The following is a 17,652-nucleotide window of genomic DNA, read 5'->3' on the forward strand; positions in this document are numbered from 1 at the left end:
GAGGTACAGGAGCCTGAAGATACACACTCAACGATTCAGGAACAGCTTCTTCCCCTCTGCCATCAGGGAGGAGGTACAGGAGCCTGAAGACACACAGTCAACGATTCAGGAACAGCTTCTTCCCCTCTGCCATCAGGGAGGAGGTACAGGAGCCTGAAGACACACACTCAACGATTCAGAAACAGCTTCTTCCCCTCTGCCATCAGGGAGGAGGTACAGGAGCCTGAAGACACACACTCAGCGATTCAGGAACAGCTTCTTCCCCTCTGCCATCAGGGAGGAGGTACAGGAGCCTGAAGACACACACTCAGCGATTCAGGAACAGCTTCTTCCCCTCTGCCATCAGGGAGGAGGTACAGGAGCCTGAAGACACACACTCAGCGATTCAGGAACAGCTTCTTCCCCGCTGCCATCAGGGAGGAGGTACAGGAGCCTGAAGACACACACTCAACGATTCAGGAACAGCTTCTTTCCTTCTGCCATCAGGGAAGAGGTACAGGAGCCTGAAGACACACACTCAACGACTCAGGAACAGTGTCTTCCCCTCTGCCATCCTATTCCTAAATGGACATTGAACCCATGAACACTACCTCACTACTCTTTTAATTTCTCTTTTTGCTGTACCTACTTGATTTAACTTTTTAAGTGTTTTATAAATATACTATCCTTTGCAGTTTTAATTATCATGTATTGCAGTGTACATCTGCTTTAGAGACAAATTTAGGACGTTTGCCGGTGAGTTAAATCTGATTCTGATATGGTTTGTCTCTCTGTCAATGACACGGCAATCTCTGTTTAATACATTCAGAGTCCCTGTGGCCGGCAGCCCTGACAAGACTGGAGTTTCCTCTGCATTCACAGAGATGGCAGATGCTGCTTTGTGGACGTTGGTATTTCCGTACCCCAGGGTAGAGGTCAAAGGCTGGCGATCCTGAGGGTTCCGGTTCAGCTTCCTGCCAGTCGGGGGACGGCAGAATACCCTGTATCTGCCTGCAGTGTCACCGAAGACACTTGACCTCGTGCAGGACGTTCCACGGTCCCACAATCAGAATCGAGTTTAATATCTCCGGCGTACGATATGGAATTTAGTTATAGTCATAGTCATACTTTATTGATCCCGAGGGAAATTGGTTTTCGTTACAGTTGCACCATAAATAATAAATAGTAATAAAACCATAAATAATTAAATAGTATTATGTAAATTATGCCAGGAAATAAGTCCAGGACCAGCCTATCGGCTCAGAGTGTCTGACCCTCCAAGGGAGGAGTTGTAAAGTTTGATGGCCACAGGCAGGAATGACTTCCTATGATGCTCTGTGCTGCATCTCGGTGGAATGAGTCTCCGGCTGAATGTACTCCTGTGCCCACCCAGTACATTATGTAGTGGATGGGAGACATTGACCAAGATGGCATGCAACTTGGACAGCATCCTCTTTTCAGACACCACCGTCAGAGAGTCCAGTTCCATCCCCACAACATCACTGGCCTTACGGATGAGTTTGTTAACTCTGCTGGTGTCTGCTACCCTCAGCCTGCTGCCCCAGCACACAACAGCAAACATGATCGCACTGGCCACCACAGACTCCTAGAACATCCTCAGCATCGTCCAGCAGATGTTAAAGGACCTCAGTCTCCTCAGGAAATAGAGACAGCTCTGACCCTTCTTGTAGACAGCCTCAGTGTTCTTTGACCAGTCCAGTTTATTGTCAATTCGTACCCCCAGGTATTTGTAATTCTCCACCATGTCTACACTGACCCCCGGATGGAAACAGGGGTCACCATTTGTTGTCCTATTGGGAGCGGTACGGTGCAAAAAATAATAATAGAAACAAAAACTGTGAATTGCAGTAAGTGTGTATGCGGTTAAATTAAATACGGGGTGCCAAAACAGAAATTAAAAAAGTAGTGAGGTAGTGTTCATGGGTTCAGTGTCCGTTCAGAAATCTGATGGCAGAGGGGAAGAAGCTGTTCCTGAATCGTTGAGTGTGTGTCTTCAGGCCCCTGTACCTCCTCCCTGATGGCAGAGGGGAAGAAGCTGTTCCTGAATCGTTGAGTGTGTGTCTTCAGGCTCCTGTACCTCCTCCCTGATGGCAGAGGGGAAGAAGCTGTTCCTGAATCGTTGAGTGTGTGTCTTCAGGCTCCTGTACCTCCTCCCTGATGGCAGAGGGGAAGAAGCTGTTCCTGAATCGCTGAGTGTGTGTCTTCAGCTTTGGGCACTACCTCACCTTTTTTTAATATGCAGTATTTCTGTTTTTGCACATTCTTTTAAATCTGTTCAATATCTGTAATTGACTTACTTGTTTATTTATCATTATGTTTTATTTTATTTTATTTCTCTCTCTCTCTGCTAGATTGTGTATTGCATTGAACTGCTGCTGCTAAGTTCACAAATTTCATGTCACATGCCGGTGATAATAAACCTGATTCTCATTCTGTACCTCTTTCCTGATGGTAGCATTGAGGACAAAGCATGTCCTGGGTGGTGGGGGGTCCTTAGTGATGGGTGCTGGCTTTTTGAGGGAGCTACAGATGTCCTCTACAGTGGAGAGGGTTATGCCCATGAAGGAGATTGCAACCTCCTGCAGCCCCTTTTGATCCTGTGCATTGGAGTGTGTGCCTTCAGGCTCCTGTACCTGATGGCAGAGGGGAAGAAGCTGTTCCTGAATCGTTGAGTGTGTGTCTTCAGGCTCCTGTACCTCCTCCCTGATGGCAGAGGGGAAGAAGCTGTTCCTGAATCGTTGAGTGTGTGTCTTCAGGCTCCTGTACCTGATGGCAGAGGGGAAGAAGCTGTTCCTGAATCGTTGAGTGTGTGTCTTCAGGCTCCTGTACCTGATGGCAGAGGGGAAGGAGCTGTTCCTGAATCGCTGAGTGTGTGTCTTCAGGCTCCTGTACCTCCTCCCTGATGGTAGCAGTGAGAAGAGGGCACGTCCTGGGTGGATGGGGGTCCTTAATGACAGACGCCGCCTTTTTGAGGCATCGCTCCTTGAAGATGTCCTGGATGCTGGGGAGGCTGGTGCCCATGCTGGAGCTGACTGAGTTTACAACTCTCTGCAGCTTATTTCAATCCTGTGCAGAAGCCCCGCCCTCCCCATACTAGACGGTGATGCAGCCAGTCAGAATGCTCTCCATGGTACATCTGTGGAAACTTGCGAGTGTTTTTTGGGGGCCTGCCGATCCTCCTCAAACTCCTAGTAAGATATAGTCGCTTTATTAATTCTGCCGGCAATGGTTGTACCGTCCTCAAACTTACAGAGGGAGAGTAGAGCAGTGGGTTCAGCGCAGGTGGTGCGCCAGTGAGGTGGCGAGGTTATTTCCGATCTGCACTGAATGATGGAGGACCCATTCCCTCCGCTGCTGATGCCCTGTGGCTGTGGGCTGCGGAATGCTCGCCGAGGATACTCAGAGAGCGCCTCCCAAAAATCCAGGATCTCGGTCAGCAAGGACGGGGCCAGCGGGCGCCGAAGTTTGGTCCCCACCGCCCTGACTGGGACGCGTATCGCCATCGTCCCAATGTCACTGGGTCTCGATCTGGAAACTCCCCCGGCCCAGACCGCTGAGGGGCCCGCCTTCAGGAGGTTCTTGGGTAGGAAGGTTTGAGGGATAGGGGCCAAAATCAGGCACCACACTGTGGTTGTGTCCCCCCGCTCTCCGCAGCCCCCCCCCCCCGTTAACACTCAAACAACAAACACACGACTTCCTTTTCGTTTTAGCGACTCGTTGTCCGGTACACGAGGGCTGCCATCTTTTTTTTTTAAAACCCCACAACTCCACGCCCCCCCCCAATGCGCGTGCTCATGACAGGGGAAGGTGTGCATTCCAACTCAATGCTTACAATAGCCCAGGGTGAGCGGAGTTCGGCAGCCCCCCACCCCCCCCCCGCTTCTCTTTGCCCAGAGACGAAGGCTAGCTTTATTTGTCACGTGTGCTTTGCACCAGCAACCGACGTGGTTCGGAGATGCGCTGGGGGCAGCCCACAAGTGTCGCCATGCTTCCGGCGCGCCCACGGCCCGCACACCCTGACCCCCTGCCTCTTGTGATTGTGGGAGGAGACCAGAGCACTCGGAGGAAACCCACGCGGTCACGGGGAGAACGTACAGACTCCTTGCAGGCAGCGGCGGGAATCGAACAGGAAAACAGATTATTATCTGAATGGTGGCCGATTAGGAAAAGGGGAGGTGCAACGAGACCTGGGTGTCATTATACACCAGTCATTGAAAGTGGGCATGCAGGTACAGCAGGCGGTGAAAAAGGCGAATGGTATGCTGGCATTTATAGCGAGAGGATTTGAGTACAGGAGCAGGGAGGTACTACTGTAGTTGTACAAGGCCTTGGTGAGACCACACCTGGAGTATTGTGTGCAGTTTTGGTCCCCTAATCTGAGGAAAGACATCCTTGCCATAGAGGGAGTACAAAGAAGGTTCACCAGATTGATTCCTGGGATGGCAGGACTTTCATATGAAGAAAGACTGGATCAACTAGGCTTATACTCGCTGGAATTTAGAAGATTGAGGGGGGATCTGATTGAAACGTATAAAATCCTAAAGGGATTGGACAGGCTAGATGCAGGAAGATTGTTCCCGATGTTGGGGAAGTCCAGAACGAGGGGTCACAGTTTGAGGATAAAGGGGAAGCCTTTTAGGAGCGAGATTAGGAAAAACTTCTTCACACAGAGAGTGGTGAATCTGTGGAATTCTCTGCCACAGGAAACAGTTGAGGCCGGTTCATCGGCTATATTTAAGAAGGAGTTAGATATGGCCCTTGTGGCTACGGGGGTCAGGGGGTATGGAGGGAAGGCTGGTACAGGGTTCTGAGTTGGATGATCAGCCATGATCATACTGAATGGAGGTGCAGGCTTGAAGGGCCGAATGACCTACTCCCGCACCTATTTTCTATGTTTCTATGAACCCGGGTCACTGGTCGCTGTAAAGCGTTACGTTACCGTGCTGCCCCCATTAGGGTAGCTCAGGAAAGCACCTTGGTCAGCGACGGATGAGTTGGTTTGAAGAGTTTGCTTCTGGTCTGTACAACTCTCTATCTAACCCCCGGCTACGAGGCTCTGTGTAACCAGGAAAGTGATAACACCCTCCTCCTGTTAGACTGTTCGTTGTGACGTCTTTTCATTCTTCCTTCCTTCTCTTCTAATATTTGTACGCCTGTGCACTTGTAATGTTCACTGTGACACCATGATTTCCTTTGGGATCAATAAAGTAGCTATCTATTTATTCAGCAGTTGAAGAAAGGGGTTTACCCCACTTTCTCAAGGGCAATTAGCGATGGAGTCCTTGTATGGACTGCTCTTTTGAGGTCTGTCCACAGATTTTCGTTGATGTTTAGGTCGGGGGATTGTGAGGGCCATGGCAAAACCTTCAGCTTGCGCCTCTCCAGGTAGTCCATTGTGGATTTTAAGGTGTGTTTAGGATCATTATCCTATTGTAGAAGCCATCCTCTTTTCATCTTCAGCTTTTTCACAGACAGTGTGATGTTTGCTTCCAGAATTTGCTGGTATTTAATTGAATTCATTCTTCCCTCTACCAGTGGCATGCAAATGTTTGGGCACCCCTGTTTCTGTTACTGTGACAGTGAGTACTGTATAGATGAAGCCACACTCAGGTTGGAGGAACAAGACCTTATTTTCCGTCTGGGTGGCCTCCAAACTGATGGCATGAACATTGACTCCTCTAACTTCCGCTAATGTCCCACCTCCCCCTCGTACCCCATCCATTATTTATTTATATACACACATTCTTTTTCTTTCTCTCTCTCTCCTTTTTCTTCCTCTGTCCCTCTGACTATACCCCTTGCCCATCCTCTGGTTTCCCCCCTCCCCCTTTTCTTTCTCCCTGGGCCTCCCGTCCCATGATCCTCTCATATCCCTTTTGCCAATCATCTGTCCAGCTCTTGGCTCCATCCCTCCCCCTCCTGTCTTCTCCTATCATTTTGGTTCTCCCCCTCCCCCTCCAACTTTCAAATATCTTACTAGCTCTTCTTTCAGTTAGTCCTGATGAAGGGTCCCGGCCCGAAATGTCGACTGTACCTCTTCCTAGAGATGCTGCCTGACCTGCTGCGTTCGCCAGCAACTTTTATGTGTGTTGCTTCTGTTACTGTCGATAGCTGTTTTCCTGTTTTCTCCAAACATACCCTTGCTCATTGCGGCCAAAAAGTTCTATTCAAAAGGTTCAAAGGAACATCTAAACAAGCCTGATGCATTTTGGAAACAAGTCCTGTGGACTGATGAAGTTAAAATAGAACTTTTTGGCCGCAATGAGTAAAGGTATTTTTGGGGGAAAAAACGGGTGCAGAATTTCATGAAAAGAACCCCTCTCCAACTGTTAAGCACGGGGGTGGATCGATCATGCTTTGGGCTTGTGTTGCAGCCAGTGGCATGGGGAACACTTCACTGGTAGAGGGAAGAAATAATTCAATTAAATACCAGCAAATTCTGGAAGCAAACATCACACTGTCTGTAAAAAAGCCAGAGATGAAGAGGATGGCTTCTACAACAGGATAATGATCCTAAACACACCTCAAAATCCACAATGGACTACCTTGAGAGGTGCAAGCTAAAGGTTTTGCCATGGCCCTCACAGTCCCCTGACCTCAACATCATGGAAAATCTGTGGACAGACCTCAAAAGGGCAGTGCATGCCAGACGGACCAAGAATCTCACAGAACTAGAAGCCTTTTGCAAGGAAGAATGGGTGAAAATCCCCCAGACAAGCATTGAAAGACTCTTAGCTGGCTACAGAAAGCATTTACAAGCTGTGACACTTGCCAAAGGGGGTGTTACTAAGTACTGACCATGCAGGGTGCCCAAACTTTTGCTTTGGGCCCTTTTCCTTTTTTGTTATTCTGAAACTGTAAAAGATGGAAATAAAAAAGTTTTCTTGCTTAAAATATTAAAGAAATGTGTCATCTTTAACTTTTTGTGTTTTGGAAATCAGTTTATCTTTTACTTGCTTAGCTATTCACAGTAACAGTGTGTGTGTGTTTGTATGTATATGTGTATATAACTTAATCAAGATAAACACACATTATGCTGCAGATCGGGCAGCGTCTATGGAGGGGAATAAACGGTCGGTATTTCAGGCCGAGACCTTTCATCAGGAATAGGAAGGAATAAGAAGGTTGGGGGGGAGGGGTGGTGAGGGAAGAAGGAGATGCTAGAAGGTGATAGGTGAGACTAGGTGGGAATGAAGGTAAGAGAGACCCACCAGTGCCTTTACTTCCTGAGAAAACTAAAGAAATTTGGCCTGTCCCCTAAAACCCTCACTAATTTTTATAGATGCACCGTAGAAAGCATTCTTCCAGGGTGCATCACAACCTGGTATGGAAGTTGTCCTGTCCAAGACCGGAAGAAGCTGCAGAAGATCGTGAACACAGCCCAGCACATCACACAAACCAATCTTCCGTCCGTGGACTCACTTTACACCGCATGCTGTCGGAGCAGTGCTGCCAGGATAATCAAGGACACGACCCACCCAGCCAACACACTTTTTGTCCCTCTTCCCTCCGGGAGAAGGCTCAGGAGCTTGAAGACTCGTACGGCCAGATTTGGGAACGGCTTCTTTCCAACTGTGATAAGACTGCTGAACGGATCCTGACCCGGATCTGGGCCGTACCCTCCAAATATCCGGACCTGCCTCTCGGTTTTTTTTTTGCACTACCTTACTTTCTCTTTTCTATTTTCTGTTTATGATTTATAATTTAAATTTTTACTATTTACTATCGATTTGTAATCCGGGGAGCAGGAAGTGCAGAATCAAATATCGCTGTGATGATTGTACGCTCTAGTATCAGTTGTTTGCCGATTATAAAGTATAAACTGGCCGGTGATAGGTTCAGCCAGGTGGGTCGGGGAGGTGGCAGGGTGACGTGAGGAGCTGGGAGGTGACAGGTGGAAAAGGTGAAGAGCTGGAGAAGAAGGAATCTGATGGGGGTGGACCATGGGGAAAAAGGGAAGGAGAAGGGGCACCAGAGGGAGATGTCGGTTGGGCGAGGAGGAGAAAAGAGGGAAGACGCCAGGATAAGAAGACGGGAGGGGGAGGAGGACAAGCTGGAAGGTGATAGGTGAAGCCAGGTGGGTGGGGAAAGATAAGGGGCTGGAGAAGAAGGAATCTGGTAGGAGAGGAGAGTGGGCCATGGGAGAAAGGGAGGGAGAAGGGGCACCAGGGACAGGTGATAGGCAGGTGAGGAGGAGGGCTAAGAGGCCAGAATAGACTAACTTTCTTGAACTTCAGCGACGCATTTTCTTTACTTTTACTTCTCCTTTCTCCTCCAGAAGATGTCTGACATCGGAACAGAAGAGGTTCAGGAGCTCCCTCAGCACGAAGGTAACGATGGCGTTCCGCGGCAGTAGCTCGTAAATTAGCACATCAGGTTAGTGAGAGTGGGGGTACCTCATCAGACGAGTCTGGGAGAACTCCACCCTCCTAGTCACGGCAAGGAGGGCGGTCTACCCTGTACGTGTCACCAGTGCACTGCTGTGCAGTGACGAGAACTGGACCCTGTACGCTAAACAGGATAGGTGTCCGTTAAGTCTCGTGAGACCATGGATTTGTGCCTTGGAAGGTTTCCAGGGCGCAGGCCTGGTTGTATGGAAGACCGGCAGTTGACCATGCTGCAAGTCTCCCCTCTCCACGCCACCGATGTTGTCCAAGGGAAGGGCACTAGGACCCATACAGCTTGGCACCGGTGTCGTCGCAGAGCAATCTGTGGTTAAGTGCCTTGCTCGAGGACACAACACGTTCCCTCGGCTGGGGCTTGAACTCACGACCTTCAGCTCACTAGACCGACGCCTTAACCACTTGGCCACATGCCAACACAATGGGGGGGGGGGTGCTCAACACAACCCTTTTAAGGCGCCTTTGTCGCACCTTGGGCGCCTCCAGGAGAGACGGAGCACTCAGTACCCAAGGTTCTCCATCACCGACCTTCCCAGTAGGCTGCGCTGGCTGGGCCGCATCTACCTTGCACGGGGGATGGCCGCGTCCGAGAAGGCACCCTCCCCAACCTGGGGGAACGCGGACCCCCTCGGTCCATGGTGTCTGCCCAAAGGGGGTGGATTGGGAAGCCCTGCTGACTTCCGGAGAGAGAGCGCTACGAGTACGCCTGCAAGGGGGGAACATGAAGGCGCTGAGGCCTGGGAGGAGGTGGCAGCCGACCGCAGCAGGCCTGGAACAGCGCCTTAAGCCAGGGTGAGGAAGAATTGTCGAAACACCATAGGAAGGAAGGCTCCAGTAAAGCTGTGACCGCTTATAGTCGCGACCTCTGTAGCCGGGACTGCCTCTCCTGCATCGGTCTCATCAGCCACCGACGGCGCTGGGCACCGGCAATGTACGCAGCCAGGGCGCAACGTCCTCGGTCGACCCCAACCCGATGGAGGGCCGTGGAGAGAGAGAGAGAGAGAGAAAAGAAAAAGAATAAATTCGAAAGGGCGGACGCTAACAAGTCATTGTAAACAGGAACAGGGAGTCCTAGAATAAGGAAGAACAGAGTTAAGAAACCAAACCTCAATCCAAGATGCAATCTCAAACTTGCCATCTTGTGCTTGCTGATATTCTGGGTTATCTCTTTTGAGATGGGGCGCAGGGCAGGCGTTTCCGGCCCAACGAGCCGCAGTGGCCAGCAACCCCCCACCCCCCACAGCTATTTAACCCTAGCCTCATCACAGGCCAATTCACAGTAACCCCGTTAGCCTGCTAACTGGTGCGTCTTTGCGCTGTGCGGGAAGAAACCACAGACCCTGCACCTTCCCGGGGAAGTACGTGCAAACTCCTCGCAGAGGACGCTGGAATTGGAACTCCGAACTCGCAACGCCCCGAGCTGCGATGGTGTCGCGCTAACTGCTACGGCAGGGGTCCCCAACCTTCTTTGCACTGCGGACCGGTTTAATATTGACAGTATTCTTGTGCACCGGCCGACCCTGGGGTTGTGGGGGGGGCGGGGTTTGTTCAAGTAGGGTTAAACTCACCTCAACATGTCTTTTACAGTTAGGGTTGCCAACTTTCTCACTCCCAAAGAAGGGACAAAAGTAGCAGTCAAATCCCGGGACACTTTACCCCAGGAAAGACTACCATGACCATGAAGCCTTGCGCGGGCACCTGTGTGTGCATGCACGTACGTGCCGATTTTTTCTCCCGCTAATCGGTTTTGCCTTCATCTTCCCGACTACACTGTACATACATTATTTCTACTTTATTTAGGCTGTGTATTTATCATATCATTCCTGCTTTTATTATATGTTACTGTTATTTATTTTCAGTTTTATGTGTTATTTGGTATGATTTGGTAGGTTATTTTTTGGGTCTGGGAACGCTCAAAAATTTTTCCCATATAAATTAATGGTAATTGCTTCTTCGCTTCACGCCATTTCGGCACGAAAGGTTTCATAGGAACGCTCTACCTTAGCGGGGGAAATACGGGACAAGGGCGGTCCCGTATGGGACAAACCAATTTAGTCCAATATACGGGATGTCCCAGCAAATACGGGGCAGATGGCAACCCTATGTTCAAGTTCAACAGTGCGTGACAGGGAATGAGGAAAGGTGCAGCTGACTCGTATCGTTTCCTCGCGGCCTGGTAGCACGTGCTTTGCGGCCCGGTACCGGTCCGCGGTCCGGTGGTTGGGGACCGCTGTGCTCCGGCACCACAGGGCCCAAGAGATAATCTTAATGTTTCAGTCAGCACACTTAATGTCAGAGGACCGTATACAACATACATCCCCAAATTCTTTCTCCCTGCAAACATCCACGAAAATAGGGGAGTGCCCCAAAGAACGAATGGCAGTTAAACAAACGTTAGAGCCCCAAAGCCTCCCCCCCCCACACGCTCAAAAAGCAGCAATGCAACAATTCCCCCCCAACACCAGCAAAAAAAAAAACATCGGCGCCCCCCACGGGGCACTCAAGTGTGCAGCAAAGCATCAAAAAAGACACAGACTTGCAGTACCCCAAAGACTACCCGTTCACCAGGTAATTCGACATACCACTCTCTCCCGAATGAGGGAAAAAGAGGTGCCCCCGTTTCACATAACAAAACAACTCGCCGACTTACAATGTGAGGAGTCTGTTGTCGGTCATTTTCTTCCCCCGAGCTCTGCGCCCAAAGAGAGAGCCGGCCAGCAGAAAGGCTCGGCTCTCGAGACACACGCGGCCAACCCGCTGCTCCCTGGTGTTCTGTGTTCTCCCGCGACGCTTCAGTCTGGGGCGCCGGCCTGGAATCAGCACGTCCCCAGAGCCATGAAGACCCGGCGTGCGTCCTTGGGGGATATCAAATGTAGCTGAAATCTGAAAGAGCTGTTTTAACGTTAACGCGTGAACTTGAGATGGATTTTTTTTTAAGCAGAACTTGACATTTTCACTGTTAGTGGTGTATCTTTAACCCCTATGGCTTTGATTTTTCAGGAGCTGAAACCATCCCCACAGCAAGCGATGCTTCTGGTCTCCCAGACAAGAGCGACGAGGCAGAACCTGCTCAGGAGCCCGCTGAGGAACAACATCCGAGCACCAATGGAGTTCCTGGTAGGAGCTGTTACAGTGCCGAAGAATATAACTCATCTTCATTTTTATCTTGTCTTCACCTGCTCTCCCAACTTTTCACAGATCACACCAGGCAGCCTGAAAGTGTTGCTTCCCTCAGATCTTTGTTTCTGGTAGACCCCCTTAAAACTGAACACAAATGTAATTTCAGACTACTTGTATCACGTAGGAATTTGGAGAAACAAGAAGTTAACTCTTATTGACTATAATGTGCTTAATTGCAAAACGGTGCTGATTTCAATGTTTTGTTGATGATTTTCGTTTGTACTCAGTGCTTCTTGCTTAAGTGTCCCAACAATAATCAGCCAGCTCGATGGATTCCAGTCGCCCTGATACCGTTTCTCCATGACCGCAATGTCCCGATGAGACCTTTCACCGCGATCGTCACGGACAGCACTAAGATTCGCAGCGAGGATGTCTAAATGGGAGTGTAGGAAATGAGTCTTTAGTGACCTGGTTTTGTATGTTCGAAGCATGTTGTCAGCCAGCTGCCTGTAGTTTGCTGCTCTGTCACTGCCAAGAAAAATTTCGACAACTTCCTCGAATGGTTTCCATGCCATTTTCTCCTGTCCCACTAGAGGTTCTTCGACTTGCCTGCCACTGATGACCTTTTTGGTTTGTGGACCAACAGAAATGCCTTCCTTACTCTTGGCATCAGTTATTCTGGGGAACACGTGTCTCAAATATCAAAATCCTTCACGGGTATTTATAGCCTTTCTAAAACCTGTTCCTCCCTACCCATGCACGGACCAGCTTACGCTTGGGGCAACATTTTAATTGATTTGAATTCTGAATTGAAATAACAAACGTAGGCGGTTTCAAAACAAAAATGGTGCGTGAGGAGGAAAGTTGATGACGGGCCGGGGTTTACTTCACTGCTGTGCAACGTTTACTCATCTCTGCGCTGAACGAACGGGCTTCCAAATCGGCAGCAGCAATGACTGGCTGTGGAGTCACTTCGGTGAACTTCCGTTCTGAACGCTAACTGCTTGCTTTTATTGTTTGCATCATTTGTTTATTTTTCTCTCTCTCTCTCTCTCTGCACGTTGGGTGTTTGACGGTCTTCTTTTGTTTAAGTGCATTCTGTAGAGTTTTGTGGCTGCCTGCGACGAGACGAATCCCAAGGTTGTATAAAGTATGCGAGCTTTGATAGCAAATGTACTTTGTATTGTAGGAAGAGGTACAGTCGACGTTTCAGGCCGAGACCCTTCGTCAGGGTCCCGATGAAGGGTCTTGGGCCGAAATGTTGACTGTACCTCTTCCTAGAGATGCTGCCTGGCCTGCTGCGTTCACCAGCAACTTTGATGTGTGTTGCTTGAAATTCCAGCATCTGCAGATTTCCTCCTGTTTGTGTACTTTGAATTGTACGGGCTTACATGGCAGTTAGCGTAAGTTTACAGTCCCGACCGTAAGATCGGGGTTCAGTTCCCGCCGCTGTCCGTAAGCGGTTTGAGCTTCCTCCCCGTGACTGTGTATGTTTCCCCCAGGCGCTCTGGTTCCCTCCCAGATTCCAGAGAGGTGGGAGGAGACTGGAGCACCTGGAGGAGATCTGTGGGGTGAGGGTTAGTGAGTTGTGGGCGCGTTACGTCAGCTCTGGAAGCACGGCGACACCGGCAGGCTGCCTCCGGCGCGTCCTCGCACCACGTCGGTCGCTGATGCGCACGGTGCACTTTCGATGTGCGCGTGATAAATAAAGCTAATTTAATCTCTGATCACTTACCTTTATTGAAATAGAAATATCCTTACTGTCATTGCATAGTGCAGTCTGTCATGCACCCATACAGTGAAAATGAGCTTGCAACTCTCATACTCAATGCTATAACACAACAAATAACATAAACAATAAATAAAATCAAGCAACCAGCCAGAACAAGCAACGTCCAGCAGTACAAAAGCCCAGCTCAGATGCACAGCAGCCATAAAACCAGTTTTAAAAGTAACATTATAACAAATTTATGGATGATGATGTCTCACCTGGAATACCGGGTGAAGTTTTGTCCCTTTACTTACTGCTGTTACACTGCGGGTGCTTACGGCCGCGGTGGATGCCCCCCATCTCTGGTGGTGTTCAGGGGCTTGTTCCATCGTGTCAGTAGCTTCCTCTCGTTTTTCACTACCCTCAGCCACACTGGTTCTGGCTGGAGGCTCAGGAATACCGTCTCACTCAGGCGGAGAAGGATACTTCACTGCTGTTTCCATAACAGCTTTGTTTGACCCGTCAGGGCTGCTCTCCTTGATACACCTCATCCCCAGAAATATTTAAAGAGGAGAGAGGTAAACTTGTGAAAGATGGAGGAAAAAGGGGATGTGGGGATTTGGCACAGAAGGGGAGTTTCGAACAGTTTGAATCAGCCATGATAGAGGCTTTTCCCCAGGGTGAGAGTAATTGTAAGGTGACTGGGGGAAAGTTCAGAGGGGTTTCAGAGGTACAGTACTGTGCAAAGGTCTTAGGCACTTACGTACAGCCAGGGAGCCTAAGGATTTTGCACAGTGCTGTATTTGTCAACGTGGAGCGGAGAGCAAGTTTGTAAATCTGGCGGGGAGCAAAAGGATGTTGGGAATGACCTCGCCCTCACTTTTTAATTCCGGCTCCCGCCCTGTTCCTTCTCAGTCCTGAAGAAGGGTCTCGGCGTGAGCGTCGACTGTTTATTCGTTTCCGAAGGTGCTGCCTGACCTGCTGAGTTCCTGCGGTGTTCTTTGTGTGTCTCCCGAACTTGGGAGTTTCATTGAGTGGGAATGTATCAAACCTGCACTTAAAGCATGTGCTCTTTAAATATTACGCGTCGTCCCTGGAGAGTTTGACTTGCTTTGATAGTTTCCTTCTCATCCCATTGGGCATGAACATTACCCTGTGTTAAAGATTCTACCTGACTCATCACTGTCAACGTCCAGACAAAGCACAGAAGCAATTAGAAACATAGAAACATAGAAAATAGGTGCAGGAGTAGGCCATTCGGCCCTTCGAGCCTGCACTGCCATTTATTATGATCATGGCTGATCATCCAACTCAGAACCCCGCCCCAGCCTTCCCTCCATACCCCCGATCCCCGTAGCCACAAGGGCCATATCTAACTCCCTCTTAAATATAGCCAATGAACTGGCCTCAACTGCTTCCTGTGGCAGAGAGTTCCACAGATTCACCACTCTCTGTGTGCTAACCAACTCTCCACCCACACCAATACCTTACCCCCAACAGGAAGGCTAACAGAACGTCGGGCTAGGTATCGCACTCAGGGACGTTCTCCTTCAGCTGTATGATGCGATTGTGAGGCCACACATTGGGTACTGTGTACGATGTTGGTCTCCGTATTGTGTGAGGGATGTGAAGGAACTGGACAGAGTCCAGAGAAGGGCGATTAGACATTCCAGGTCTGAGCTGTGAAGAAAGACCGAAAGAATTAAACCTTTTTTAGCCCGAGGAGACGTAGAATGAGAAGAGATAATGATAGAAGTGTTTAAAATCATTCAGGGTGTAAGTAAGGAGGATGCCAGCTGCCACTTCAAAATTAATCCGCCATCGAGGGCACGGGGGCCGTAGATGGAGACTGGTTAAAGGGAGATTTCAGACTAACATCAATAAGCATTTCTTTACCCAGCGGGTTGTGGAGATGTGGAACAAACTACCTAGCTGAGTCGTTGAGAGCAGAACCTTGCGGTCAGGTGCAGAGCAGTTGCTGTACCGAACTGTTAATGCACCTGGACAGAATGTTGGTGGTGCATCGGTAAAAGTTGGTAAGAGTCGAACCTGTATGATCTGATGGCTCTGACTCCCCTAAAGGTCTTCCCACCGACGGTTGGTCCAACTTCCCCTCGTAATTCCAGCAAGGACGCCGGCCTCATTGTGTAGGAACCATCCTGATAAAGAAGGTCACCGGAACATGTTTCGGAAAGTCCTCCTCTCTGCCCTCTAGTCCAAAGCCGTGCCAGTTGATAATGAAGAAATTGAAATGCCTCCTACTGGTGGCTGGGTCTTCAGCCTACTTAGGCCGTAAGGTCCTGATGAAATGTTGGATTTGGAGGCCTGTGGGGTGGTAGGTAAGTTCCTTCCTCTCCGTCACGTGAGGCTTTCCTTTCCAGGATATCGGAGATGTTCTTCTTCTTCAAAGAATGGGGGTTTCCCTTCCTCCACCCTTTGACGCAGCTCTCGCCCGCGTCCCCTCCGTTTCCTGGACGTCCACGTTCACTCCATCTTCCTGCCGCCTTAACAGTGATGGGCTTCCTCTTGTCTTCACCGACTACCCCACGAGTCTCCGCATCCAACACACCATTCCCCTCAACGTCCGCCATCTTCAGTGTGCCAAACACCTCTTTTACCTGCCTCCTACTGTCCGCTCCCTCCGTGATCCCCTTGCCCACCCGCTCCTCCCCCACCAATCTCCTTCCCAAGCAGGCGGCCTAAGCGTGGCACCTGCCCGCTCACCGCCTCCCTCACCCCCCGCCATTCCGGGTCCCAGACAGTCCTTCCGGGCGAGGCACCGTTTCACCTGCGGACCTGCCGGGGTTTGTCCGTCGTATCCTCTGCTCCTGATGTCTTATCTTGCTTCGTCCAGCACCTCCACACCATCCGCCAAAGGCGGCCAGACATTTGAATTCCGATTCCCGTTCCCGTTCCAACATGCCGGTCCACGGCCCGAGTTGGTTTGGTCTTTCATTGGTTGTGTTGTGGTCATTATTCTATACTTTCGTTGAGTATGCCGACAAGAAAATGTATCTGCGGGTTGTATACGGTGACAGAGGTGGACTTTGATAATAGATTTACTGTGAACTTTAAACACATTGCCATGAATAAATTAACAAATAATAAGGTATTTATGACACAAGTTTAGAAAGTGGGCAGTCTCACGCGACAGGCGTTTCATACGGGCTGAGAGCTGGGGGGGTGGGGGGAAGTTCAGTCGTCTCACAGTATGGGGGGGTGGGGGTGGGATGGAGAGTTCAGTCACTCACGGTCCAGTGGGGGGGAGTTCAGTCGTCTCACGGTCCGGGAGGGTGAGGTGAGTTCAGTCATCTCATGGTCCGGGCGGGGGGTGGGATGGGGAGTTCAGTCGTCTCACGGTCTGGGGGGTGGGGGGAGTTCAGTCACTCACGGTCCGGGGGTGGGTGGGGGGAGTTCAGTCGTCTCACAGTCCGGGGATGGTGGGAGGAGTTCAGTTGTCTCACGGTCCGGGGGCGGTGGGGGGAGTTCAGTCGTCTCACGGACCGGGGGGTGGGGGGAGTTCAGTCGTCTCACGGTCCGGGGTGGGGTAGGGGGAGTTCAGTCGTCTCATAGTCTGCGGGTTGGGGGGATTTCAGTCGTCTCACGGTCCGGGGTGGGGTAGGGGGAGTTCAGTCGTCTCATGGTCCGGGGGTTGGGGGGATTTCAGTCGTCTCACGGTCCGGGGTGGGGTAGGGGGAGTTCAGTCGTCTCATAGTCTGCGGGTTGGGGGGATTTCAGTCGTCTCACGGTCCAGGGTGGGGTAGGGGGAGTTCAGTCGTCTCATAGTCTGCGGGTTGGGGGGATTTCAGTCGTCTCACGGTCCGGGGTGGGGTAGGGGGAGTTCAGTCGTCTCATAGTCTGCGGGTTGGGGGGATTTCAGTCGTCTCACGGTCCGGGGTGGGGTAGGGGGAGTTCAGTCGTCTCACGGTCTGGGGGGTGAGGGGAGTTCAGTCGTCTCACGGTCCGGGGGGGGGTGGGGGGAGTTCAGTCGTCTCACGGTCTGGGGGGTGGGGGGAGTCCAGTCGTCTCACGGTCCGGGGGGGGGGGGTGGGGGAGTTCAGTCGTCTCATAGTCTGCGGGTTGGGGGGAGTTCAGTCGTCTCACGGTCCGGGGGTTGGGGGGATTTCAGTCGTCTCACGGTCCAGGGTGGGGTAGGGGGATTTCAGTCGTCTCACGGTCCAGGGTGGGGTAGGGGGAGTTCAGTCGTCTCATAGTCTGCGGGTTGGGGGGATTTCAGTCGTCTCACGGTCCGGGGGCGGTGGGGGGAGTTCAGTCGTCTCACAGTCCGGGAGGGTGAGGTGAGTTCAGTCATCTCATGGTCCGGGCGGGGGGTGGGATGGGGAGTTCAGTCGTCTCACTGTCTGGGGGGTGGGGGGAGTTCAGTCGTCTCACGGTCCGGGCGGGGGGGTAGGGGGATTT

The 17,652-nt window shown here is 50.9% G+C and overlaps 1 protein-coding gene across 2 annotated transcripts in view; it reads left to right on the forward strand.

Annotated features, from left to right (window-relative positions):
• Nucleotides 1–17,652, forward strand: part of LOC140191751 (zinc finger protein Aiolos-like) — a 309,305-nt gene that overhangs the window by 48,713 nt on the left and 242,940 nt on the right. For both annotated transcript variants that reach the window (XM_072249457.1, XM_072249458.1), the window contains exons 2-3: nt 8,279–8,330; nt 11,403–11,519. In XM_072249457.1, the coding sequence (XP_072105558.1) occupies nt 8,282–8,330; nt 11,403–11,519 (166 nt within the window). In that variant the 5' untranslated portion in view covers nt 8,279–8,281. The remainder of the gene's footprint in view (nt 1–8,278; nt 8,331–11,402; nt 11,520–17,652) is intronic.

The sequence above is a fragment of the Mobula birostris genome, chromosome X (assembly GCF_030028105.1).
Source record: "Mobula birostris isolate sMobBir1 chromosome X, sMobBir1.hap1, whole genome shotgun sequence".
NCBI lineage: Eukaryota > Metazoa > Chordata > Chondrichthyes > Myliobatiformes > Myliobatidae > Mobula > Mobula birostris.